General features: G+C 40.4%; 1 protein-coding gene across 2 annotated transcripts; it reads left to right on the top strand.

Moving 5' to 3' along the window:
* The first annotated feature begins 626 nt into the window (after positions 1 to 626).
* On the top strand, positions 627 to 27,388 carry LOC113020403 (SH3 and cysteine-rich domain-containing protein 2-like). Of its 2 annotated transcripts, XM_026164353.1 has the most exons (11): positions 627 to 1,408; positions 10,090 to 10,438; positions 11,856 to 11,950; positions 14,804 to 14,888; positions 16,995 to 17,110; positions 17,914 to 17,983; positions 18,205 to 18,281; positions 18,392 to 18,480; positions 21,068 to 21,119; positions 23,850 to 23,987; positions 24,574 to 27,388. In XM_026164353.1, the coding sequence occupies exons 1-11, from the start codon at positions 1,325 to 1,327 to the stop codon at positions 24,670 to 24,672; spliced, it is 1,254 nt and encodes a 417-aa protein (XP_026020138.1). In that variant the 5' UTR covers positions 627 to 1,324; the 3' UTR covers positions 24,673 to 27,388. The 2 variants fall into 2 exon arrangements, with proteins under 2 accessions (XP_026020138.1, XP_026020139.1); XM_026164354.1 differs by lacking the exons at positions 16,995 to 17,110; positions 17,914 to 17,983.
* Positions 27,389 to 27,586: the final 198 nt, after the last annotated feature.

Below are 27,586 nucleotides of genomic sequence, written 5' to 3' on the forward strand. Positions count from 1 at the left end.
GGAACTTGTCCCAGAACGCTGATTAAACCAGGTAGGAAATGAGATTGCATTTAAAAGCAGGTAGCAATACTGATGCCACTTTAAATTAAGCTTTAATTCTGTGGGCAGCAGCTGGTAGCCACACTTTCAGTATTCACTGCTGTAGGGTGCAGGCAGAAAATGAAGAGGAATGGATGATAACAGAACAAAATTGTCTCAATATAGTTTCTCTAAAACTCCGAATAATTCTAACACAGCTCAGCCTATACTCATTGCTCTTCTTCTGAAGAGGAAGATGCCTGCTCTGATTCACTGCTTAATCAAGCAGCAGAAGGCTCTCTAGCGTCTTGTGTGTTCTTGTGGCTTCTTAATTCCTTTTTGCATGTCTATCTAATGTATAGCCTTAAAATCACAATATATTTTTAAAAGATATCCGTGTCTGTGAGTTACTGTATGTAATCACACTTACTATTTGTAACTACGCGTCTATGGCTGCACCATGGAGGCGCATAGAATTAAACAGCAGCTCTGACACACACACACACACACACACACACACACACACACACACACACACACACACACACACACACACACACACACTCAAGACGCAAAATCCGAGCAGCAGAATGAAGTGCTGCTCTTGCTTTTACTCCAGAACAGAGAAAATTTTAAGCTAATGTATATTTGGGTTTTGAATAAGCTTCCGCCGTCAGTCTTGATTTAGACTAAATGAATCCCGGTAGAGTTGTAACAAATAAAAATGCCCCAATCATGCGCCTCAGACGCATGGAAAGGCGTGCCTCAGAATGCGCTTAAATTTAAGTCTGTGCAGCGGTGAAGGACACAGTTCGCTTTGGATTTACACCTAGCGAGTTCCTCCAGAACACAAGCTGATGACGATTTGGATATGATTTTATTTCGCTGACATTCTCATAGTCACACAGCGACATTTTTTGCTGATTTGAGCCGTATTTGCACCTGGAGGACGGAGGAATTGTGCCACATTGGAGCTTTCCGGTGCGCGTCAGCGGGCGACACAAAAGACTACCCACACGCAAGGTTCAGCCGTTTCCTGAATACCCATCCTCACGTGGCATAAATGAGATATTAACAGCTGGTGAATTTATAACCTGTTCTCACAGATCATAATAAACCCAGAAACGTGTTTTGTGGAGTCGGTGGCCCTGAGGCGCGCACAAATCCCTCTGATGTGGATCTGTCACACTTTGTCAGTCTTTTAAATGGCTAAATCCGGAAATCTTCTACCGACTGGACTCTATTTGAGGAGTTAAAACTTTTACTGTTTGTGTCTCGAACGACGCTTCCCACTTCTACACCAATTATGACCGAAAACAATGAGATGGAGTGCGACTCGGAGCTCCAGCGCTCTCCAAGCAATATGCCCATCCAACCAGTGACTTCCAAGGCAAGTACCTAAATTTGGAGTTTGGTTCTTTTTCAGATGCCATACAGATCATAACATACACGTATTTGTGCCTAACGAATCGAAAAAGAACAGTATCAGTAGACATAAGTGAGTGACTTTGCTGAGTAGTTAAATGCACACACTGAACTATTAATAAGAAGACTTATTTTATTCATTTTAAGTGTATTCTTCTCCTTTGATGGTTTTCTCCACCTGCATCTCCACCGTTTATGTAATACTAATAACAACACAATTGCAGTAGTATTCATCACGACTGCGTCACTATAGATGTAACCTCACACGTCAGGTGTGATGTCATACTGTCTCCCCGTGTCTCTCTTTCTGTCAAAATCCATTAGAAGCAGGCGCACACAAAAGGGTTCAAGTGTGTGTTTTTAATGACTATTAGGCAGCAAAACCAACATGTAATAATGGAAGTGTTTAATGCTTTTGTCCATTTGTTATTTTAATTTGCTTCTTTTTTGATGAGCTGCAGTTTTTTTGCGGACATTGCAGCACTCACGCTGTTTCTTCTATGCTGGCAGCAAGTTTATATTGCAATAAATAAGACGCTGCATTTGCTTATGTGAATTTTGTGTCTGTCATATACACAGCTACTAGTGTGCATGTCTAAGATACAAATGCCCTTTCAGAGTGTCTTTATGAATCCATTTAATTTGTTCACTCAGCTATATAAACAAAGATTTGGGGCTGCCCTCCAAGCTGTGGAAGCTTTCCCGATGTCTGCTTCTTAATGGAAGGACACATAAGATCAACCAGCTTGATACAACTTTCCCTAAGTCAAATCTACCCTATGACTCTTTATGCCACCCACACACAAACACATGCACGCTGCTGACATGTTTGGAGGAAAGTGACACTCCGTGCAGCACAGTCACATACTTCACCAGCCTCAGACTGCCTCTGTGCTTCATCTAAATGTTTGATGTCCTCTTTGAAAGCATACAAGTTGACGTTGTTACAAGCAATTTTAACACCACTTACTCCAGGCGTTCTACTCCAGCTCTCCTCTTCTCACCAGCTGCTACTGGTGAAAACTGGGCGTGAGCCTGTTCCAAGCTGGACTGATTGGTATTCAAATGATTCACCGGTTCGCTCTGGCTTCATCGTGTCACAGCCCTCTATAATAAAAAAAAAAAAAACCCATCAGTTTGATCATCTGCCTTTGGTCTTTCAATCTATTGAGTTCTCTGTGGTGTGGGATAGATTCAAAATTAACCATCAACCTTTATGCTAGAGGAACTCATCCTTTCGAATGAATTAAATACCTGGCCATTGAAGTGTCAAAGTAAAAATCCAGAGTTTTTGTCAGCTTGGCTCTGGAGGCTGTTCCTCACATAAAAATACACAGCTACAGGGTGACATTTTTGAAGGAATCTAATCAGACACATAGTCATGTGTCCGTGATGGTTTTTATTAGACAACAATGACAGGGAGGAAACGAAAGAGGTAACAGATGCTCCCCAAAATCCACCAGCAGCAAAATCCCACCAAAGATGGATATCGTAAATCAAGAACAGAGGAAAACAGTGCCAGAAGATTATGAGAAGAGGAAGCGCAGTCTCTCTCTCCAGCTCCCAACAATAATCTGTAGTGTATTGCCAAGCCTGGCAGAAATGTGAGTGGTGGAGCCAATTAGATGCCCGAGTAGCAGTCATCAGCCTATAGTGTTGCTCTTTTTGTGCAGAGCAGTTTGATCTCTCTGGGCTGTTGATGCTTTGGGAGCTTTTTCTGTGATGGAGGTGCACAGGTAAACATCTTCTCTCCTGGATGAACACACAGGATGATGTCTGAGCGCAGAGATATAAAGGCGTAAACATGTTTTTGGTTGATATACTTGTTTGTCAGCTTGCCTGCTGAGTAATTACAACTCCCACAATCCATCCGTGTGTCCACTTCGCATTCTTCATTAAACCCTCTTAAATGGATGTGAGCGCACAACACACACACACACATATGCAGCTGACTGAGAGATGAAAGGTGACTGGCTTTCCCTACAGTGAAGCTGAACTGTCTCAGTTTCAAAGCGAAGTTACAATTAATCTTAAAGAGCTTACATTCAAATGTATCTTTTTGTAATGGATGGCTTTCTTTTTACGTTGAAACGTCCAAAAAACTTTTTTTTTCTTTTGGCTATTCAGGAAACGGCAGTTTAACAAGGCTGAGCTGTATCACCTTGTTTTCACTTTGTCCAAAACATCAACTGGGAACAGACAACCAGGAAGTGTGTTTTAAATAGTAGCCTATTATGTGTTCTTATACTAGAATAGTCTTGATTAAATAGTCTTGGTCTCGATTAAATTACAACCAGTTAGTTGTAATATCAGAGTCGTCAGGATTGTAATTAAAGCAGTATTTAAAACCAAAATAATAATAAAAGAAAGAAAGAAATAGAGCCTCCAGTCTAGCTAGTGGTTGTGTAAAAACTGGTACACTCAAAAAGGTGATGCAAGTGTGCACGTTAAGCACTATTTACTAAATTCAGCAGTGGTACTGAAGCAGCACTAAACAGAAGTGCAGTAGGCTCTATTAATGGTGCTACTACATTATTAGTCACCAATTTATCCTGATGGAAAAAATTTAAGTTGTGCCAAATTTCAATCCATAAAAAAACTATTGAGACATTTAACTGAAATTACCACCCAAACCGCAAACTTCATGGTCAGACTAAAAGAAAATGGATTTGGGTTTTTACCCCAGGTGGTAATAAACACCTCTGTAATGTAGATGGTTCTAAGAAAAAGCACCGTCTTTATCGACATCTCTTTTAATTCATTTAAGGATAAAGGAGTGGTTGCTGTGAAGACAGCATCGAAGACATCGAAGACAGCATCGAATGGGAGAGAACATTTCACTGCATCACTTTTGATGGATACAGCAGTCATCATTTGTCATAAAGCAAGCAGGTTTTATCATGTGCACCTGCTCATGTTCACACAGGCCATAGTCATTACTGCCATTCAGGTTGAACTCTTCCTAATCATCTAGCAGGTGCATGATTTCTGGTGTTTTCGCTATATTTCGGATGTACAAACATCTTTAAAGTGACGCTCACACTTTTGGGTTTTTCTTCAGAAGGGGATATGACACAAATCAGATAGATGTGAGCAGGTAAGTAAGTCAAATCAGGAAGCTGAAGTGGGCCAAGGTCGTCTTTAATCAGTGTAACACCTTCACTGCTGTGATGTTTATTAATGTGACACTACAAGGAAAAGTGTGAGATGCTGAAATACTGGACACTAGAAACCTACAGGAGCACAAAAGATACTCCACACTGCTATTCCACAGAGATCATCTCTGCTGTTAAACAGTCCTTGAAAGTGATTGTGTGTGTGTGTGTGTAAATGATTGACGGTGTGTACATGCATGTGTGATAGTAGCAGAACGTAGGAGGCAGCCTGTGATTATGCATCTTTTCTCATGCACTGAGAGCAGGAATTTGCCAGGATGCCATGCATAATAAGAAATTTCGATCAACCCGAGAAATGTTGGGACATAAAACCGCTCCACATGTGCTCCTTGTAATCATAAATACAGCTGCTCGCTCATATTTTTATTCTATGTGATTCTTTTTCCCGCTGTTGTGTTTCACTTTAGTAAAATCTTCGCGTTTGTTCGGTTACAACTGTCGGAGAAGAGTTGAAGCCACACAGTGAAAATAATTATATGCTGAAATCCATGTACCTGGTATTTGATGGTGACAGTTTCCTCTGAAATGACATATTCTGCTGATGACCTAGAATTGGAGGGAGCCAGGAGACTGTGTCTTTCAGAGCGCAGTTATAACTCGGTTATCCTTCTTAAGGCTGAAATATCCTCACTTAGAACAAGGTCAGTCACTATGACGTGCATCATTGCAAAAAAAAAAGAAAAGAAATGTACCTCGTTTTTTATAGCGCAACTAGCTGGAGTGATTAAAGTGGAAATTCAAGGGTAGACAAATTAAAATATTGATTTAAGGTCATATAGACTTGAATGCTGGTTTTGACTTAAGGCATGGATCAATTGCAGTAACTGTTTTTTCCAATCCGTGCAGCACGTTCTCTTTACTACTGCTGATGGCAGAGCAGAAAATTGGCACACTTCAGGAGTGATGGGGAAGAAAGGGAATAAGTAAACCCCCCCCCCCCCCACACACACACACACCCTTGCACACCTATAGAGTTTTGACTTATAGTAATCCTACTGGTGTTACATTTCTAAACACTGAAAACATGTGATGCAGGCCCCACTCAGACCATCTCACCAAATTCCAGAGTGCCTATATTATCCTCATATTCCCAGTGGGACAAAGGCTTTGTTGTTGAGTCTTGACCTCTGGGCAGACTGGAGCATCCCATAAATATCTCAGACTGGCCCCATTAAATTTTTATGGCGGTATTCGAGTGACATAAAAGTCTTATCATTGAATTATGACTAGTCAATCCTCGCTGTTCCGCTGTGGAGAATTGATTTTGTACATTTATGCTGGCAACATGTGAGAAAGGCAGAGGTCTGTTGTAATACGGATCGAAGATGTGAAAATTGTGGGCTTTTACAGGTCTGCTGAGACAGCTCGTCAGTCTGCTTTGCAGCAGTGAGATAGGAGCTGCTCAAAGAAGACTGACTCTGCAGATGTGTGTAAATCTGTGCAATATTTTGCATTTTGCATCACATTATTAGTCATGTATGAGTCACAAAAAACGTTGAGGGAGGAACATTAGCAGGCAAGACTTGATCCAAATGCGTCTTTTTAAGCTGAAACGGGTTGAGTATTACTTGGAGAAGTGCAGTTGGGGAAGAAGTGACAGAAGACTGAGGCAGGTCCCGTTGCAGGTCACAGGGATTTTCATAAAAGGAATAATCAATAAATAATCAGCTATAAATCTGGGACTAAAGTGTGGCATATATCGCTTCTGACTCATCGATATCAGCATCTCACCTCATGTGCGGTGGTGCACATGAATGTGCAGTGAAGCTCCACATCATACTTGATGTCACATCGGCCTTGAGTCAGAAGGATTATTCTTTCAGATAATGTTCAAATGGAAGAAAACGGGAATGCTTTTCAGACCCGCACACTGACAGATGATTAGATTAGCTGTAATTGAGACATGTGCTCTATAGCTGGAGCTGTTATGCCAGCACTCAGCCACTCTGATTGAAAGAGCTCTGCTCAAGGCTGTGATGCTGCACATAAAATATGAAGTCAAAACAACTTTGTACTGTTAACATCATTAAAAATATATTCCACCCCATTATATAGTTTATAAGTCGTAATGTTTCATGAATCATTTTGCTTACATTAGTAAGTCATTATTGAGAAAATATTACCAAGTTGCAAACATGTGGGTTTTGCTGTACCTGCTTCAACACCAAATTTATTTTACCCCTCATTAAAAAAATGAATTACTAATGCAATTCGAGAACAGATCATTAGATGTTAATCATTATTTATTTGGTAAGCATAAATTAGATACTTGTTCATCCTTACATGACAACTTTTTTAACATTTTTAATCTGACTAGAATAAGATCACACGCAACAAAGCAAAAGGCATCTCTGGCTTTAGACCTCTCTGCAATAAATCATTACTTGTTATTAATCTCTGGCTCTCTTCCACACCATGTCTCTTGTCTTGTCTTCCTCCCCTCACCCCAACTGGTCAGGGCAGATGGCTACCTCTGCCTAAGCCTGGTTCTGCCAGAGGTTACTTCCTGTTAAAAGGGAGGTTTTCCTTTCCAGTGTCACCAAAGTGCTTGCTCATAGAGGGTGATATGATTGTTGGGTTTTTTTCCCTCTATGTATTATTAGAGGGTCTACTTTACAATATAAAGCGCCTTGAGGCAGCTGATGTTGTGATTTGGCGCTGTATAAATAAAATTGAATTGAACTGAATCTCCCAAACTGAAAGTTTTAAGTTATGCATTAGGATCACTGTGGTGCATAGTTCAGTGAAACCCAGAAAACACATGGACATATCCAACGCACTAATTGCCTGCATCCAGGCTACCCGCCTGTGAACATGCATCTATAAGCATCATAGAAGACATGCTGCACATTTCCTGCAGCTAACAACACTTGTGTGTCAAGAAGCTGCCATAAATAGGTGAACGAACACTTGCAGCGATTCAGCTTACAATAAGAAACCCTAAATCCCCAACCAGAAGCTAAGAAATGCAAATCCTGCAAAATGTCCTTGCCCAGATTATATGTATTTAACGAAGCAGTTGGTTACAAAGCGGCGTACTTTATTTCAAAGTTCTAAAAAATAAAGATAAGAATAACACCCTTCGGTGCTCAGAGATGTCTAACAGAGATATAATGAATTGTAGTAGTCCACAGCGTACCTAATCTTCATCAATGTAATCTAATGAAGGGAAATAATTTCACAAATAGAGGAAGCATATGGAGTGTGCAAATGTACATTCAGTTACACTCCTACAGTTTTGTTTCTTTTGCGCTGCATCGATGTGTTCCTCACACACACAGACACACAGTCAAATAGACAAACTGTCTTCATAGCTTATTCCCAGACTCACAGAGCTGTAAACAACATGTCCCTGTTAAGTGATTATGTTTGGTGCTGAGCAGAATGAGCACAGACAGACAGAGCATGTGCGCAGAGTGTATGTAGCCTGCTGATGATCTGTCTCCTCGTCTGTCTGTGTTCATCCGTTCTTTCCTTGCGACGTGACCACACCCTCACACAGCGTTACCCCTTCCATCGCATGTCATTGTAACAAATGTCTGCCTGTCCCCTGGGAAACTAGCATCATCAACCGTACATAGAGCTGGAGGCAAATGTCAGGAACCATTCATTTATCTAGTCAATCAATGTTAGGCATTCTGTAGATAACTGATGTGATGCCTGTTGATGTGATGTTTTATCATTTGACTCTTAAGATTTTGAAATGCACTGAACTTAAAGAACTGGTTTGGTTATTACACCTAATGTAACAGTGTTCCTGCAAAAGCTGTTAAAAAGTTAACTGGTAACCGGCCAGAAAAATGATTGGGTATAAAAAGGAGCGTCCAGGATGAGTCTCTCAGAAGCAAAGATGGGCAGAGGTTCATGACTCAGGCAAAGGCTGTGTGGGCAGAGAAATCCACAAATCCAAGTTAACACTCTACCATACAAAGAATAAATTGTAAATATGATCCAGGAATGCTGCAACCATCTCTGGGGAATTTAAGCTATACTGAGGCAAAAAAAAGAAACCTGTCTTCTTGTGTGACCAGTCAAAATGTGATATTCTTTTTGGAAATAAAAGACACTTCTCCAACTTAGTGAGGAGAGGTACCATCCAGCACATATGGTGTTGACAGCACACTATAAAGAACTGAACTCTGTAATTTTCCTGTCTATGCTTTCTGGCAGCCTTTCAAACATGTCTTGGGACACTGGCTGCTTTTTTACTCATTTTTTGCCCAGTGGTAGTACCTGACCATTTTCATAGGAGTGTTTTTTACTTGTTAAGCCATTTAACACTGAACTATGAATCATTCAAGCACAAACTCAAGGTATGAACCAGTGTTGTCTAGACATAACAGACAACTTAGCAATGAACTAATTTTAAATTGTATCTTTAGGCACTTTGTTACTATCGGCCTATTACAAAACACAAAACAAGTGTAATTTTATTCCATTTCTTTATTTGAGTCCATGAAAAATGCTAAAAATGACACAGTTTGACAAACATAAAGTTGTATTTTTCTAACAACAAGGTGATTTCCAAACAGCGATTAGCCAAAATTTAAAATATTTCTGCTTCCTGTGTAGATTGTCCTTAAAAAAACCTGAGAAAGCATGACAAGAAAAAAAGAAAAAATGTCAGTTCTGAAAGCTTTCTACAGAAGATGAACACAAAGTCCTGAAGAAAGCAAAGACCTGACAGAGTACCTGAGAGATGCATCCAATGCACACTGCCAATGCAGTAAAACTATACTTGGACAGAAAAACAAACATTGGAGCACCACTAGTCATGGATTGGCCTCCCCAGAACCTGGATATTAACATTACTGAAACAGAGTGGGATCATCTTGAGTGAGAATGGAACCAAAGGCCTTGCTTTTTTCATGATGCCAAACTACACGTTGTACATAAAGCACCATTATTCTGTAATAAAAGTCTGGGTGCTGCATAATAACCCTTTACCTGTGTGTATTCACACATGTTGTTGGTGTGTGAGTTGAACCACTTGTGCTCACTGCAATCGTGTGGCCTCTTTAGTGGAGCCGGCGCTCACTTTAAGGGCCCTGGTGATGGGTTGTTGATAGATGATCGGGCTGAATAAACTCTTGTTTCGTTTTATCACAAGAGTCCTTCTGTCACTACCACTAAGCCAGTACAATTTATACACATAAGAAAAAGCTTATCTTGTTCAACCAAAAGCACAAGCACCCCTTTAAAAATATGAATTCGATCTCGCTGAAGGGGACAGGCAGCTCTTTTATTAATGTGTTGTTTCCTTATGAGGTGATATTGCTTTACATGAGTCAACTTCTTTCCCTAAGGTGTACTGATCTGAACAGAGTGTGATGTTTATGGATTCCGGGATATTGTCTGTGCTGTCTTGAGGGCACATTGGACATTTGTTATTGCTTCTTGCTTATCTCGTGTTTATTTTTAATGCATTATCTTTGTCCCTATGTCTGTCGATGTGTGTCCGTGGGTGCAGCTCCAGAGACTAAAACGCTCATTGTCCTTCAAGACCATGATGCGCAGTAAGAGCGTGGAGAACTTCTTCCAAAGGTCCTACAGCGATGCCCGCCTGCCCCAGGATTTCATCACGGACCCGCCGCCTCCGTCCCCCCCTCTGATGCCTGGCTCCCCACTTGTTGGTGACCGGTCACCATCAATTTCACCATCTCGCAGTCCCAACCCCTCCATCTCCTCCCACTCGCCCTCACTCAGCCTTTCTCCATCACTCCCCGCCAAGCCTCCCCGACCCCAGATTACCCACTGTTTCCAGGACCACATCTTTCGAAAGCCCACCAACTGCCAGCATTGCAAGCACATGATAGTAGGTAAGGTGCCTGATATTCTCACTGGACATGGTCTTTGGTGATACACTTACTCATGAAAACTAAAGACTGAAGAGTTTAGATGAAAAACTTTGAATTTTGTGTAAAATTATTATTCAGGACCTATGATTTATTACCACTTATGTGATTTTAAATTTCCTGTAAAGATGAGAGAGTTGGTCATATGAACAAGCAAGAAAATTTGGACAAGTAATTGGTCTTACTTCTTTTTTTTTTCCAAATCTAGTTGGAAGTAGGCAAGTGGGCAAGTGCATCTGGACAATTGTGGAACTTTCCACTCACCATTAAATTTACTTCACTTAAATCCATGCAGACCCTTGCAGATTTGAAAGCACAGAGACTACAAATGTGGTGTCAGTCTTCTCATACAGCTCCATATCAGACAGAAAACAAGCATATTTAAGGTGCTCAATTACCTCAAGTGGTACAAATAAACAAAATAATAATGATTTCCTGAGAAAAGTGAAGTTTTTAAATCTCACCTCACTGCTTCCTTCTTTTTTCTCTCCTCGATTTAAGTCATTCAATTAGATCTGGACTTTGCTATAGCTCTAGCGCAGATGTGCGCTTTTGTTCACCTCTAAGTGCTACTAGCTTCTAGTATTTCTGCTAAATCTACTTCCTGTCACTGTGACTGATTACAGTCTCCAACCTGCTCCCCCGTGTTTGCTCCTGTGCAGTTTTTTGAAAATTTATTGTTGCATCCTTAGTGGGTTTATTTATGCAACGCATCACTTCGCTCTAGATTTATCTCTGCAGTCCTGAAACAAAGTGTAGCCTCTTTCTCATAAGCTGTTAAACTAATTTTATCTCTCTCTCTAAAACCACTATTTTTCTTGAGCAACCCAATTTATTTGATTGTTGTTTCTGCTCTAATACAGACCTGTCGATATAATCCCCATCTGTGACAAATTCAGAAATCAGTGATCTTTGTTTTCTAGGATAATAACGACTCAACTCCTTAATCCCTAAAACATGAAAAGAGGATTTCTAAACATATAACAAATGGGAAGAAAACAACTGGAGTCTCAGGAGACTTTAGCTCTCAAACACTTAAAAATACAAATGTAAATGACTCAATGCCAAATCGATTATAATTAAAATATGTCCAGCTGCTTTCCAATCTCTTTAAGTTGTTTTGCAAGAAGAGCTGTTCATTATGAAGCTGTTAGTGTGAGCTCTGGTTGCAGTGCCAGCCTGATAAAACTGGGACAGGGTTTGATTTCATTCTCCACCTGAACAGAGAAAAACCTGCACATATGATGTAAGGGCCACTTTGTTCTGTTAGCACTTTCTGCCGAGTGCACATCTGTCGCCTGCTGATTTTTTTTTCTTTTTGTGACTGCTTCAATGTCAGTGTCCCCTGCTTTCATTCTCTCTTCTTTATCCCACTCTGCAGGAAACTCCAAACAAGCTCTACGGTGTAAAACGTGCAAGATGGCTGCTCACCTGTGGTGCACCTCAGAACTATCGCAGCAGCCGTGTCATGGGAAGGTGCGAAATACACACACCAAGAGTTTGATGTTGCCCTCATTTATAGCACTGAGAGTTTCTCTCAGCATAGTCACTAACTGCACACTTTGGTCTGCTCAACTCTTTTAAACTGATTCTGTTCCCTGATTTAGCACTCTTCAGTGGAAAGTGATTGTTGCTTTCATGTTTTTCCATTGCACTTCATGCCAGGCTATTGCTATGATAAACCATCTTCTTCTGTGAAATGAATAGGAAACATAAAAAAGTAGCATTGGCTTTGTTTGTGTCTGGATTGCAAGAATAGAATGGCTACTTATTACTTCTCGTGTTCATTTTTGGCAAGAAAGCAAATATTTCAGTGATTCATTGAAATAAACGTGTTAACATACAGCCAAATGACACACCGACATGAGACTCTGGGTAGTCCTGTGGAAAACTAAGTGTACTTAATAAACTGATAATCACCATAAAGCGGTTTAAAAGAAGTCTTGGCAGTTTGCTGGTCTGGAACATTCAGGTGGGTTTAAAACAAAGCTGAAATTTTTCAATGAGTGCAAATCCGGCAAATTCATTCCAAGAGAAATTTTAAAAAATCGAAAAAACAAACAAACAAGCACTACATCTCAGACTCTACAGGCCTCAGTTAGCACATTAAATGTTCAACTCCATGACAGTATAATTAGAAAAAGACTGAACAAGTATGGCTTCTTTGGAAGATTGCCACAATAAAGCCTATTCTCTCTAAAATCAACATGGCAGCGTGGCTTATATTTGATATATTGGATATATCAGCACAAACCCACTATCAAGCATGGTGGTGAACAGCTTGTTTTGTAGCCATTGAAGCCACCTGGGCACCTTGCAGTTATTGACTCAACCATGAACTCGCGCGTATATCAGTGTTCCAGAGTCAAACGTGAGGCCACTTGTCTGACTGAAATTAGGTCACGCAACAGAGCAATGATCCCAATGATCCCAAGCACAGCAGCAAATCTACAACAGAAATGCTGAAAAAGAAAAGAATGAAAGCATTCCAGTGGCCCATTCACAGCCCAGACCTTAAGGGAACCATAAGAAAGCTGTGCGCAAACAAATGCCCGCAAACCTCAATGAACTGAAGCAACACTATAAAGAAGAGTGAGACAAAATTCTCCACATGGATGCGAGATACTAATAGAGTCATATGGAAAACAATTACTTCAAGTTATTGCTGCTTAAGGTGGTTCCACAAGCAACTGAATCATGGGCTCTACTTAGTTTTTCACAGGCCTGCATAGAGGCCCAGAGGGGCAATGAAACAACCTCCATATATGCAGTTTATTGCATCTCCTCATTGCTCTTAATCAAAGCAGGAGAGTGCAAAGCTAGAGTGATCCGTAGGACTACAAGAGTCCCGTTAACTGGAAATGTGCAAGGTGTTCATGCTGTGGACCTCATTAACATAGAAGACATTTAGGGAAGGCCTTATTTTTCGAGTCATGTTGCAACATGCTCGCACATTTGCAACAAAGAAGTGACTAAATGTGGAAATTGTTAAGAGGTTGACATTTTATTTTCTGATTTGTTATCTGATGTTCAGTTTCACAACTCCAATCATTGTTTTGTCATATTACCAACACACTTTGGATTACAAGCATGAATTGAAAACCTGACCACAAAACCCTGTGCACTCTGCAATTAATTTAATTTTTTTAATAGAATAGCTTTAGGTACAGCGTTAATGGGAAAGAAAAAACCCCCCACAGATGAATCAGTATTGTATCACATCAAACACATTTATTACATCAACACACAGACTCACACGTATAAACACTGAAACACTCTTGACCTGCAGGCAGTCATTTTTGCTCACCATATGTGCAGTTTCAGTTAAATTGCTGAAAAAACACAGATGCATATGGCAGAAGGAAAAGTGCTGTTTTGAAGCTGTGAAGTGCTGATGCTACTGAAATAAAACAATTAATCATTGCACCATCCTTTTAGGGCCATCATTAGCAATGTTTAATTTTCTTTACTACTGCTTACATAAAGAGTATTTTGCACACTTGCGGCGTAACGGTTAGATGTTACAATGTGGATTTTTTTTTTTGTTATCATGAAAAATGTCATATTATGACTGTTTGAAGGACAATGGTAGAAGGTGAGTATGATTCACTAGGCAGAAAATTGGGAGTGATTTCAGACACAGCTTTTGTGTTTATCCTCTAGTGTAAAGCAGAGGACATTAGCATGCAGCAGGAGGCGAGACCTTCTGAGAGCCACTTGGAAAATTTTAAGAGCGCTGTACTGAAGAGAGCTCAGTGCAGTTTGACAGCAGTGCACAAACAGAGAGGGGGAAAGGTAGGGGAATGATGAGGGCAGCGAAAGCTAAAATATCATCAGAGCACAATCTGGGTGTGTTTGTGGAGAACAAAGGTAGCCACTTATTGCCTTTGATCCGCTGAGTGTTTCTCTCTTCAACATAATATGACAAAGTGAGTGGCTCATTTGCAAGTCAAGGCAAAGACAAACCGATATCTCAGCTGAAACTCTCACTGTGCTTAATTCGGTGTGAAATTGCAGTCGTGCTGACACATACACACGGAGAATCACATGTCCGTGTCTGTGTCTAAGTCATGCGGCCACAAGTAGTGGTTGAGTGAATTTATTGTTCATGATTAGCAGCAGAGAGAGCTCATACGTGGCTTTGCTTATTTTGTTCTTTCCTGGAGCAAGTGAGCCCAGTTAATTGTTTCACTTACATTTTGTACGTGTTCTGTATGAATGCTCAAATAGCACTACAAAGAGATATATGTTGAGCTATGTGTTGAGTCTATAAACAAGAAGTTATGGCAGCTTATAAAAGCCCTTGTGCTCTGTTCTCCCCTCCATTAGTCGGGAGCATTCAAGCGAAACTTCAGCTCGCCGATGCTCGTCAATGACCAGTTGGCTGTCGTCAAGGAAGTTCAGCCAAGCCAAGGTGAGCGCAGTCCGAGTGTGCATGTGGTTGTATGAGTGAATCCGCTGGTTGGGTTTGCTTGTGTCCCTGTGCTTTTGTTTCGTGACGTTGCTCTTGTCCAGCCTTTTGGGTTTTACTTTTCGATTTTTCTATTTTTTTTTTTTTTTGCACTTTTGCTTGTAATGTAATAAAAAACAGAAATGTCTTCACCTCACCTGGCAACGGACGAATGTGAAGTGGAAAAAGATAAAGAGAAGGAGACAAATTCAGTTTCACTTGGAGGTGATGGACCGTCTCTACGCTGAAAGTATGTGAATAAATATTTATAAGTTCTAATGTTTATGTTTTTATATCTCTGTTTATGAGTTGTGCTGTATATCTTTGGACTGGTGAAGAGGATTAATTTATTAGATAGGCACCACAGTTGCATGTTTAAAAATTCATAAACATTGAAATGCTGCCCACTTTTTTGATTGATGGTAACCCCAAATTCACAAACATCCACCTTATTTCATTCAGCAAATGCTGGGAATAAATTTCAAAGAAAATTATATTTTTAATCAGTTTTCAGGTCAGTGTTTGTCCGCTCAAGGCCAAATCATAGTGGTACGAGTTGCTTTTACAACCACTGGACCAAAGTGCTTAAATTTGTTCTTCCTTTTATGGTCACCGCTGAAATGCAGCTTCATTTTTCTTTGTCATACCTTTGGAAGAACACCTTTGAACGTGACACAGTCATCTGCCGTAATGCATGACTCACATCAGGGTCGGCGCCCCATGCTGTCACTTGCTTGTAGTACTCATGAGTCAGGGTACAATGAACCTACAACTCCATCATCACCTCGAGCTCAGCACCATGATGCCTGGGACTTTGCCAGGGCCAGCTGAGAGTGCAACCTGCCAAGCTCACAATCACACATTACACAGTGTGCTCATAATTATGCTAACAAAAGGCTTGGTAAAATGTTTACACACATTCATATCAGACAACAGTTTTCATTTTGTATTTACTCACAGACCCCCTTAATTTCCCATCAAGTACCTCCTGGCCACAATTTACTGTTCTCATATTAAACCTCATTTATGAGTCTGCTAGTTGCGGGAACTTAACGATCTACGTTGCAGTCTTGCAGTGATGATTCATATGTGATGAATGTGAAAAGGATTTCTCTGTTTAAATGTTAAGGTTAAATCTGCCAAAGAGAACCTGATACTGATGATATTCTCGGGTCAGAATGTTATCAGTTAACTGATAATTAACAACATTATAATAAAAACAGACCTGAAGCTACTTTACATAAAAACTCTCCTTCCAGTCTCAAAAGAAACCTTAAGGATCTAAAAAAAAATAATTATTTATATGGAGCAGTGGAGTGTAGAGTCTCTAAGCTTGGCTTCCCATCCCATCATTTACTCATCTGCAATTAACTTCTCTCTGCAGAAATACCTTCTTCAGTCAGTGTAATGAGCTTTATCGACTCTAAATACCTGACTTAATCATACTAAATAACACATTGCTGCACAATTTCTTCTGTATACAGAAGAAATGACTTTGGTATGAAACTACAGGTGATTTCAACTCCATCCTGCACAGGCACACGCACACTGAGACACATCTGGCCCTGCAGCAAAATCCCTCTACCCTCCTTCTGTTGAGCTGGATGGGGAAAGAGCTGAAAAATCTAATTCCCAACTTCAGAAATAGTGTGATAGCACCCAAGCACTGCTGTCTACATGAAATGCAGCAGCGAAGACTTTCAGAAGATTTCCATATTTTACATTTCGTCTCTTATTCCCTTTCTACTCTTTCTACAGTTTCACATCTGTTAAAGCTATTAAACTAAGACACATCTCTTGCCACTAAGTTAAATAAATCAAAGCATGTTAATTCATTGGAATGTCTTCATTTTCTTTTGAATTTTTGGCTGCTGTCCTCGCAGATCTAAAGTAGGCCACTTTGGTTCAGGACTGACTGTGTTACAGCAGTTATATTTAAACCCCTTGGTTCCTCCAGATTGGCACAGGCACAATAGTCATGATGTACAGTGTAATCTCAGCGTGTAGCCCTGATTGTAGTGTGTCTAAAGTCTTTTAGTGAATAATTTACGTGTCTGTGTGTGGTTTCAGAGGCACCGCGGATGCGAGTAGACCCTGTGTATGCCGCCTTGCGCTACGGGACGTCCTTGGCACAGATGAGTCGCTCCAGTTTTGGCAGTTTGTCAGAATCACCAACGCGCAGCTTGGTATGACATCATAGGCCTGTGGGTGGGGGTAGAGGACAGTTCAGTCCCGTGTGTTTGACACAATAAACAACACTGGTCCGTTAGCTAACTTACTTATTATATTAAGAGAACTGACAGTGACATTCCCTTGTTAAGCCATATTTTGTAAAGGGTGCATATGGGTTTTTTTTATTGAATTATTAAGAGTTAATACATTTAAGAATGCTTTAGATTCAGATTTATTAGGTATTATCAGAACAGCCATTAAATTGGAAGAAAATCTTTAACATAACAATATTCTTGTCTTCTTAGCTACCTTTTTTAGTCATAATATAAACATGGAGACTAATTCAAAAAGCTCTCCGAATCCTCTGAAAAACAGCTGCAAGCCATCTAAATCAAACTTGTAAACCCTGAATAAATGTTGCGATATCGGAAAGTAACAGTTCAGCTACAAATATTTGAGACTGATCTGTGTACAGCTTATAATCAGCAAATATGAAGCAACAGCCAAGAGATGTTTACTGCTGCTCAACATTGGACCAAACACCTCGCCTCACCAAAATGTTGCAAAATGTTGTCTGTTTATACACGTTTGAGACTGATAGAAAGCTTCTCATCTAACTTCTCCACTGAAAAGAATGTGCATGCTTGCTAAAATGTAAAATGTTCACATTTTGTGAACCGCAGGTATCTCTGAAACCTGTTGAATACATGAACTTCCAGCATACTGACTGACAACAAGGTCACCCACTATCAAATGCATCCTCTCTGGCCTCCTGGTGCTGATATTTTATTGCTTCCTCTCTATGTTCTTATTTGAGGGTGAGGGAGGAGAGGAGAGGCAACAGAGACAGTCCAGCATGGAGGAAGAATTAACTCAGGAGACAGGGGGTAAAGACGTCTCTGTGTCTGTGCCTTGATGTATGTGGATATGCACATGCGCTGCATGCCCTTGCCTATGTGTGTCTATGCAGATGTTGTGTCGCGCATAACTTTCTGTGCGTGAGAGAGAATTACTGTGGCTGCTTGTAAAAAAACAAAAACAAAAACAATAAAACGAGTGCTTATGTGTGTGATTAGCGACTTTTAAGACATTTTCTCGCTGATTCCAGATGATCCTATCCCCGAGCCAGAGATCGAAAAGGAGGTAGACGAGAGCAGCGAACAAACTCAGACTGCAGAGGAGAAGGTACCGCTTTGTTTAATCCACCTGTACATACTTTCATCCCTTGTTGCTCTATTCCTCAAGCGTGTATTTCTGTCTCACTGCCTCCCCTTCCTGCATCTCCCTGTAACCAGGTGCCCAAGCGCATTGAAGTCCACTCTATCCACACCTATGTAGCGCTCTACAAGTTTCTGCCTCAGGAACCAAATGACCTGGAACTACAGTGAGTAAAAGCAAAACAACCTGACTATGTGCAAGGATTTTTATAGCTATATGCGTGTGCATGTCCAGGAGTGCTTGTGTGCAATTGCTTTTTTTAGCATTGCGTGTGCAAATATGGTCGGTTTTTGTTCGTGTTTTGCCCCGGCTGTTGTTCCTGCAGGATGAAAATGTCCCCACCATCTGCAAAGGACGGTGCCGGGGCGCCCTTAAGGACGACTAATTATAAACTCAAAGCCCATCACTGTCCCCACGCAGAACTAGTGACTGAGCTGTGTTCCCAGCAGGGAAGGGGATAAAGACACTGAACAACTGAGAGATGAAAGGGAGGACATGCATGAGAGGAAATGGCATAGAGCGGAAGATTATCAGAGAGAGAAAGAGAGAAAACAGATGGAGAAAGCAGAGCGCTGTTGTCAAAGTTAAAGCCCAAATACAAGAAAGTAAGATCAGACCATTGTGGATGGCAGAAGTCAAAACATGTACCATATTCCAGACAGGTCGATTTTAACAAACCAGTACATGGATATGAATTCTGCAAAAATTATTATCAGAAATTTGATAGTTTAATCACCTAAAAAAAAGATAATTTTTATGTGGGCAGAATCTCAGTTATCTAATCAGTGTGTATTATATTTGTAGTGATGATGAGTATAGGTGGTTTGACTATAATGGCTCACAAACACACAGCTTACATGAGAATGAGTGGGTTTGGGGGGATTTACATTTATTTGGATTTGATTTGTAAGGACTGACAACCTGTCCATGATGTACCCCGCCACTTTCCCACTTTCAGCCAGGATGTGCTCCACCCCAGCTGGTTTCAACCATTTTAGGATAAGTGGTTAAGACAGATGAGGTCAGACAGTAGTCTCCACGGATTATGATGTTTACAGATGACATTGTGATCTGTAGTAAGAGTAGGGAGGAGGAGAAAGACAGAGGTAGAGAGGTAGAGGTATGATCCGGAGATAAGGAAGACAGAATATCTGTGTGAATTAGAGGGAAGTAGTGAAGGTGGATGAGTTTAAATACCTAGAGTTAACCATCCAAAGTCATGGACAGTGGACAAGAGAGGTGAAAAAGAGAGTTCAAGAAGCGGGAGTGGGTGTAGACAAGTGTCAGGAGGGATTTGTGACAGACAAATAGCAGCAAGAGTGAACCTGTTGTGATGTATAGTTTTGAGAGAGAGAAAAAAAAAAGCTGTAGGTGGCAAAGTTGAAGATAACATTTTTGTTTGGACTGAATGGAGGGAAAATTATCAGAGTATATCAGAGGGAACGCTCAGGTTGAGCAGTTTGGAGACAAGGTTGAGAGGGTTTGAACAGAGAAGAAAAACAGCATATTGGTTATATTGGACCAAGGATTTTGAATATGGAGCTGTCAGGCATGAGGGAAAGAGGAAGACTAAAGAGAAGGTTTATGGTTGTAGTGATGGAGAGATGGAGGCAGATGACCCGCTGTGGCATCTTCTCAAGGGAGAGGTTGAAAGAAAATGAAAAGATGGACAGAAATGGATGGAATTTAGATAACATTTGTACTTATTACAATGATAATACATATGTAGTGGCTTGCGTTTCATATCTGAGTAGCTTTTTTCATAGATTTCTTTGAGACTGAATAGCAGCTAATCTCACCACTAGGCATTGTGAGGATTTTTACAAAGAAACCTATCTGCTCTTTCTGATGCCCTCCATATTGTCAGGAAATATTGTACATGTAAAATATAGTATTTAAAAATTGAAATAGCAACAGTAAAGGTATAAAAATACTAGCATTGTTAAGTTAGAACCACTATCCACTATCTATTACTACCAGGAAACTGCTAAAGTTGTCTAATTCTGCTGTTAGAAATATACAATATAGATATAAATGCTTAGTTAGATAGACAATATAGGGCACGAAAACCTTTATAAAAGATGCATTTAAATATTTAACTGCGCTCCTTTGAGACGCTGCATGAGCAGAATTGTACCAGTCACCTAAGAAATATGACTCACATGGTAGTGTGTGTGTGTGTGTGTGTGTGTGTGTGTGTGTGTGTGTGTGTGTGTGTGTGTGTGTGTACCATGATCATATAGGGCAGCTGTGAATGCAGACATCCGGGAGACAGAATGCACCGAAATGCAATTGGGACAGCTTCTCCCTGTATATCTAGGACAGTGGGCATACTGTGTATGTGTAGAGAAGTCTCATCAAAAATTGGTAGCATCATTAGTATGCAGGCCAGGCTGGCTGCAGATCGGGCCTAGCCTTCATTGCTGCAGCAGACACTATAGAGTTATATTTCATGTAGACCTCATGACTTTGTTTTCAGCTGTTCTGTCACCTCTACAGCGAGACACAAAGACTCACCCAAATTTTAACCTCCACAATGTTGCTACCACGGGTACACTACAGCTTTCTGTGGCAGTTAGATAACTGTAATATTTTGTGCTTGCAATCAGCTCTCCTTTCTTCCCCCCTACTCCGTTGCCTTTCCCATCATGTTTCCCTCTATTGTCTCCCTGTCTCTTTTTCCTCTCCACCCCAATTACCTCCCTTCTCATGCCCTTTTTTCCCCATCTTCTCTCTTGTCTTATCTCTTTTAGTCCTGGTGATCGGGTGCAGGTCACTGACGACTCTAATGAGGAGTGGTGGAAGGTGGGTAATAAATCATTTGCAAACATCTGTGTGTGCTAGTTGGTGCATACCTGGTGATGTTGGTGTGTGCTGTGTTTTATTTTCCCCAAGTTCTCAGAAGTGTGTGTGTGTTTATGTGTGTGCACATGCATTCATACTGCGCATGTGTTAAATTAGGTCTTTAAACCAAGCTTTTAATGCAAAACACCTGCTCCATTTTTGCCTGTCGCAAACATGTAAGGAGCCACAGACAAAAATAGAACATAATTTCCTCTGAAAATTACCAAAAGAGTTTAACATAATGAACTTGGCTACTGTTGCAGTCGCGTAGAGGCCCTTATTGAGTCTGTAATGAGCTTCACTAACTCCCAATGGAAATAAATGTGCATTTGTGTGTGCGCCCGTGTGTTTCAGTTCACGAAGAAGGAAAACGCATCCAGAGTGCAGATTTAGCGTACACTCTGTGAGCATAGTTTTCGCTTGAACTTACGTAACCCAAAGCGGAGCAGCACATCAACATATTCATTCCAAGAAACCTTTAAATTATGTATAATCTGTGAATCATCTGTTCATTACTAATGTATAGTTTGTGAATCACTTCAATAAACACATCAACACCTGAGGCAGAGGGTGTTAAACTGTGAAACATTGCTGCATAATGAGGTATGCCCAGTTATCACTGGCAAGAAAGGGATGAAATCTGTTGTTTATGTGTGCGCACCTGGAAAACAAATGTTTCATCCTTCTTATACAAACAGCAAAAATGGGATGATTTGCCACTACATGAGGCAGAATTTTAATTTAGAAAGTGTTGTTTCTCTCATTTCTGTTTATGATGGTATAACAATAAAGGTGCCTGCTCAATTATACTACTAAATAACTAAAAGTTCATTTGGGCTTTGCTGTTATGAGATGGAAGCGGTAGATATAAAAGTGTTCAGTTCTTATCAGTCAGTCTTCACTGAAAAACTGTTTAAAACTAGTATGAATGAATATTTGGTGCCAAATTACTCATTTTGGGGGACTTTAAACAGGCTTTAACAATATACTGTCTGCCTTCTACTGGATAGTTACTGCAGTGAATAATGTGTTTTTGGCAACAGTTTTTTTGGCAACAAAGATGTTACTTTGTTTCAAGAAGACAAAAAAAACAACTAAGGATATTGCTGAAACTACTAAAAGTGGGCTGAGAACTGTCCAATGCATTATTAAAACCAACTATCATCTAAGGAAGAGATGTGGTTGGAAAAAAACCTTGAACGATCGTGGTCAGAGGTCACTTTGACGTTTGGTGAACTCAAATAAAGTTTAACAGTACATCTCATGGCTATATTTAATAGCAAAAGTAATTGCAATTCCACATGCATAATACGAAGAGAATTCAAGGGATTGGCACTAAATAGCAGCCCTAGGAAAACCACTTACCAGAGCTAATCAGGAAAAAAAAGGCTTCAATTTGCTAGAGAATAAAAAGATTGAGTTCAGCAATGGAAAAGGGTCATGTGGTTTGACTTCAGGTTGACCCTGTTCCAGACTGATGGGTGCATCAAGGTAATAAGAGAGGTGGATGTAGTGATGCATCCATCATGTATATTGTCTACCAGACAAGCCTGTTAGGTCAGCATTAATAGCTAGGGTTGTTTCAGTTGGTCAGGTCTAGGTACAGCAGTTTTAAGTGTCCAGAAGGTCAGCTGACTCCCTGAATATACTGAACGAGCAGGTATTTCAATGGATTTTTCCATGTGATGAACTACATGGGCCTAATCCAAGATTATAATGCCAGGATTCATGGGATTCCAAGTGTGAAAACGCATGGATTTTCACACATGGATTGGTCACCAAAGAGACCAGACTTTAACCCCACGGAGCATCTTTGGGATGTTCTGGAGAATACTTTAGACAGAAATCCAACTCTCCCGTCATCAATACACCGTTCTGGATGGAAATAGATATTGTGACACTGCATGGCTTTATTAAAATGATGCCAGAGCGAATACGTGCTGTCATCTCTATATCTGTGGGTAGTCTGTGTATTTATTTTTAATATTTATATAGAGACGTATAATTATATGTACTGTAAATATCATACATTCTATATCTGCATTACTGTTTGTTTTTGGGTTTTTTGCACGACACTATCACAGATTCCTTGTTTTTTACAAAGTGATTCTAATTCTGATCAAAGCTAAAGCTAAATGTGGTTCAATGACATATTAGAGCATTAGACTTTGGGGGTTTTTGGCCAGGCAGTTTATTATATAGAGCAGGGGTAGGGAACGTTAGTCCTCGAGAGCCGGTGTCCTGCAGGTTTTAGATCTCACCCTGGGTCACCACACCTGAATCAAATGATTAGTTCATTACCAGCCTCTGGAGAACTTCAAGACATGTTGAGGAGCTAATTTAGCCATTTAAATTAGCTGTGTTGGATCAAGGACACATCTAAAACCTGCAGGACACCGACTCTTGAGGCCTGGAGTTCGAGACCCCTGATATAGAGATTTCCAACAATCCTCTTTTAAGATTGAACTTGACAACAGTGGAGCAGTAAAACTCCAGATTTTCCATCAGAAAAACAATCAAGTTGGATTGTCAGCTAACAATTTGGGTTGAGTGCAGTCTGGTGGGCCAGTAAGCGCAGATCAGGCTATCATTGCGCAATCTCATTAACTAGATCTAAAGAATCTGTGACAGCTATCTTGGCATCCAGATACAGTTTAAATGCTGACTGAACTGTTTTGGTTCATTCCTCAGGGTAAATGTGGGGACAAAGTTGGTTTTTTCCCTGCCAACTTTGTGCAAAGGGTCCGACCCGGAGAGAGAGTGTGGCGGGTTATTCAGGGCAATCCCGGCAACCGAGAGAGAGGACACATGGCTGTGAGGGAATCCCAGGTATACTAATGGTGGAATACTGATTTGAGACTTAATTTATTTTTGTTGATAGCTTCACCGTTTTTTCATTGTAACCATCAAAAGGCTATTATGGCAACCCAGCATACACTGATGATAGGATTCCAATTCTCAATTCATGAAACCTGTCCTGTGAAGGGTTTCAAGGGACTGAAGCCAAATCCAGTACACGCTGTGTGAGAAGTGGCGTGCATCCTGGTTAGAGAGCGATCAAAGGATTGGCACCAGCATTATCTATGTCTGTTTGTCTTTGCTATGAATAAGGCTCATCATTTCCAGATTGTATAGACCGTTAGAAAGAAAACCCACATTGTTTTTTGACCTTCAGGGTCACATTCAATCAGTTTTCATCCACTGATTTTTATTCATATACACACAAAGAGAAAATTCATAGTGCTTAGTCACAAGTAAAAAACCTGTAGGCAGTTTACACAATAACTTTCAGATTTTTTTAAGGTCTGTTATTATTTGTTCTTTTAAAAACAGTTTTTATATTGGTAAAAATAATCTTTTATTCTAGTTTCCTCTTAGAAAACAAAGCATCTTATTTTCTGTTTCCTGATTTTAGATTTGTGTGGGGAAACGAGAAGAGGGTGAGGTGTTTCTAAAGCTGAGCAGTGGAAAGAAGAAAGGGCTGGTCCCAGCTGATTCCATAGAGGAGATTTGAACCTTTGTGCACAGACCACCATCTTTCCACATCTACTTTCCCCAGGGATGCACCCATTTTAAAACTACCCCTCTTCTGCCTCATTCCCCTGGCTAAACAACTGCTCCAGCTTCTCCAACTGGTCAGCCAAACACAGAAAAACTAAAAACATAATACACACTTCTGCAAGGATCTGGAACCACAGCCCCTCATAAACACATGGTTTCCAGCTCAGCTGGTTGATTGTAAGCCTTTAATGGAGGGGGCAGTTATGCAATTGCCCTGCTCTAGTTCTCTTGTAGGTTTATCTTTTCAAAGCCAATAAATCGATGTTTAGTAGACAAGGGTGGTCAAAAATGCTTTAAAATGTCTGCTGGATGCCAGCTCAGATTTAGTTTTTCCTCATCAAAAAGACGTCTACCAGCGTGGGAGGAGGCTGAATCCTCTCATGGGAACATGATGCTTCTATCAGTGTCCTTTTCTTGTTTCTACCCACTCCGTGTGTCTCATTCCTATCTGCTAATTTCAGGGTCTCTGCCCTGGGGACTGATATCAGCTTCGTGTAGACTGCTACAACAATAGGCACTTGCCAAGAACAACCACTGCCAGCTATGGAAAGCTACTGCCATTTAGACAGACGGCAGGATAGGATGAAAGGAATACACCAGATCTGAAAATTGTCTGTAGTTTCTGGCTGAGTTACGACTGCACTCAATGATTTGAGAGTGCAAAAAGAAGAGGTTTTTCACACAAAAATCAAAAACTGATTCTTTTCATTATGAAATGACAATTAAAGTATGCTATAAAAATTGTCCAGCATCTTTTAATTTCTGGTATGAAAGTCTGTCAAACCCTGTGATCATCACTATCTACCCAAAGACTCAGAGTTTACCTTTTCGACTATCCTTAAAACAAAAACATGAACTCCCAGGAATTGCCTGAAAATTGTTCCTTTCTTTTAAGTAAAATTTTATAGATTATTATGTCTGTCCACTTTTGAGACACAGCTGTGTTTGTCTACCGTCCTTATTCTGTTGTGTTACTATTTTACAAACAGATGAGGTAAAAGAAATCAAAGCTAAAAGGGAGGCAAATCTCTTTAGGAAGACTAGGGGGGTTGTTTGGGAGCTTGTCGTGAGCACTGAGGAAGAAAAATGTCAACATCTACCAAGTTTAGAAGTTACAAGTGGCAGAAGGTGTTCTGCTGTTTTTCGCATGAAAGACCTCGGTGGGCATAAACCCGCCGGTTTCTGCAGGGACCTGCTGAAGAGCCTCAGTGGGATGTTGCAAGCGTTGCCCAGAATTTTAACATGTTCACTAGAGCTTGAAACAAGAGGAAAAAAACTGTAGGCAGTCTGCCTGAAAAACAACAGCACAATGGGGTTCCTTCTGACCATGACAAGGAGTTTCACTGACAGCTTAGAGGGACACAGGAAAACAGGAGGAGTAGGAGGCTGTGCAGTGAAAGGGATGACACGAGTGCTGAACCGTTATGAGTCAGTGTACATGCAGGTAGTGTTGTACCCATGGGTGCACGAGTCATCATTGATCAAATGTCAGCCTGTCATCTCCATCTTCCACTCCCCGTTTGGCCTCCTTTGTCCTTATATTATTGATGTGACTGGTCAGTTCTGACGTAAAGTCAAGCCATTTTTTAATACCAGTACATTTCGGATTGCTTAGAGTTCTACGCACTAAGTCATTATTTATTTAAAATCTTCTTCTTTTTTTAAAAAGTCCTTGTCCCTGAGTTTGCGTGTGGAAAATCAGGAATGTGAAAGAAATCTAGAACTGAAGGACAGATTGCATCATTTGAATAATAAATTAAAGCACATTTTAGTTCACCCATCCTTTTCAGAGCACAAGGATCTAGCTGATTCCTTTTAGTCTGCATTTTTTGTGGAAGCCTTTAGAAGCTGTGATTTTTTTCCTTTAAAAGCTTCTCTTGTCATCACGGGAGTAGCACTTTATTTTGAGTCATTTGAATAAGCTGTAATTTTGTAGATGTGTCTCCTTGATAGTAATACTGTAGATGTTGTATTTAAAAATACTTCAACTGCAACTTCAATTCACCATGAAGTACTTCAGCTGGTGGACTTACGGTTTGTCCTTGTTGGCAGAGAGACAGCAGCATAAACAATACCACACTCCTGAAAACATATTCCAGGGGGAATGTGTTGTCACAGCATAACTGGAAGTTTGATTTTACTCATCTAAAAATGTGCTATCATGAATTATGTCTAATTTCACGTAGCATCTACTGTTTACACCTTAAAGACTTCAAAATGTTAAGTATGTGTTTGGATGTTTCCCAGATTCGTTGGTTGGCCGCGTACCTCAATAAAACATCTTTACAAAACCTGGTCTGCCTGTTTTATGCATGAAGTCTGTAACATGCTTTGCACAGTGAAATATTAAGGATATTCCACAGGAGTTGACAGCTGATCATTTACACGTCCACATGACAAATGCATGTAGCTTTTGCTGTTTTTCTATATCTCTATTCAGTCTTTTTTAGCTTAGAGAGAGCACAGAACTCCTAAACGAGGCCACTTTAATGACAAGTTTCATTGGCATCCATGCATAATGCACCATCCTGCAGCCACAAATACACTGCTGTGCAAAGAGGAATGCCGAAATGATGCTCCAAACAACCGCAATATAAATAGCACATAACGGCACTGCTGGAGGAAGTGGAACTCAGCCTTGTTTATTCAATCACAGACAACTGCATAAATCAGAGGGCAAATGATGGCATTTCTTGCAGATAAATCAAGGAAAATGATGCAGGTTTTTAACTTTTTCTGATTTGGTGTTATTTAGGGGGAAAAAATTTAGTTTCCCATTAATCACACACTCACTCACTTGTGAAATTTGTTTGTCTGCATAGCAAGTTCAAACAGTTTCGGTGCTAGCTGAGCAACATTTGGGTTCA

This window comes from Astatotilapia calliptera, chromosome 4 (genome assembly GCF_900246225.1).
Source record: "Astatotilapia calliptera chromosome 4, fAstCal1.2, whole genome shotgun sequence".
In the NCBI taxonomy this organism is placed as follows: domain Eukaryota; kingdom Metazoa; phylum Chordata; class Actinopteri; order Cichliformes; family Cichlidae; genus Astatotilapia; species Astatotilapia calliptera.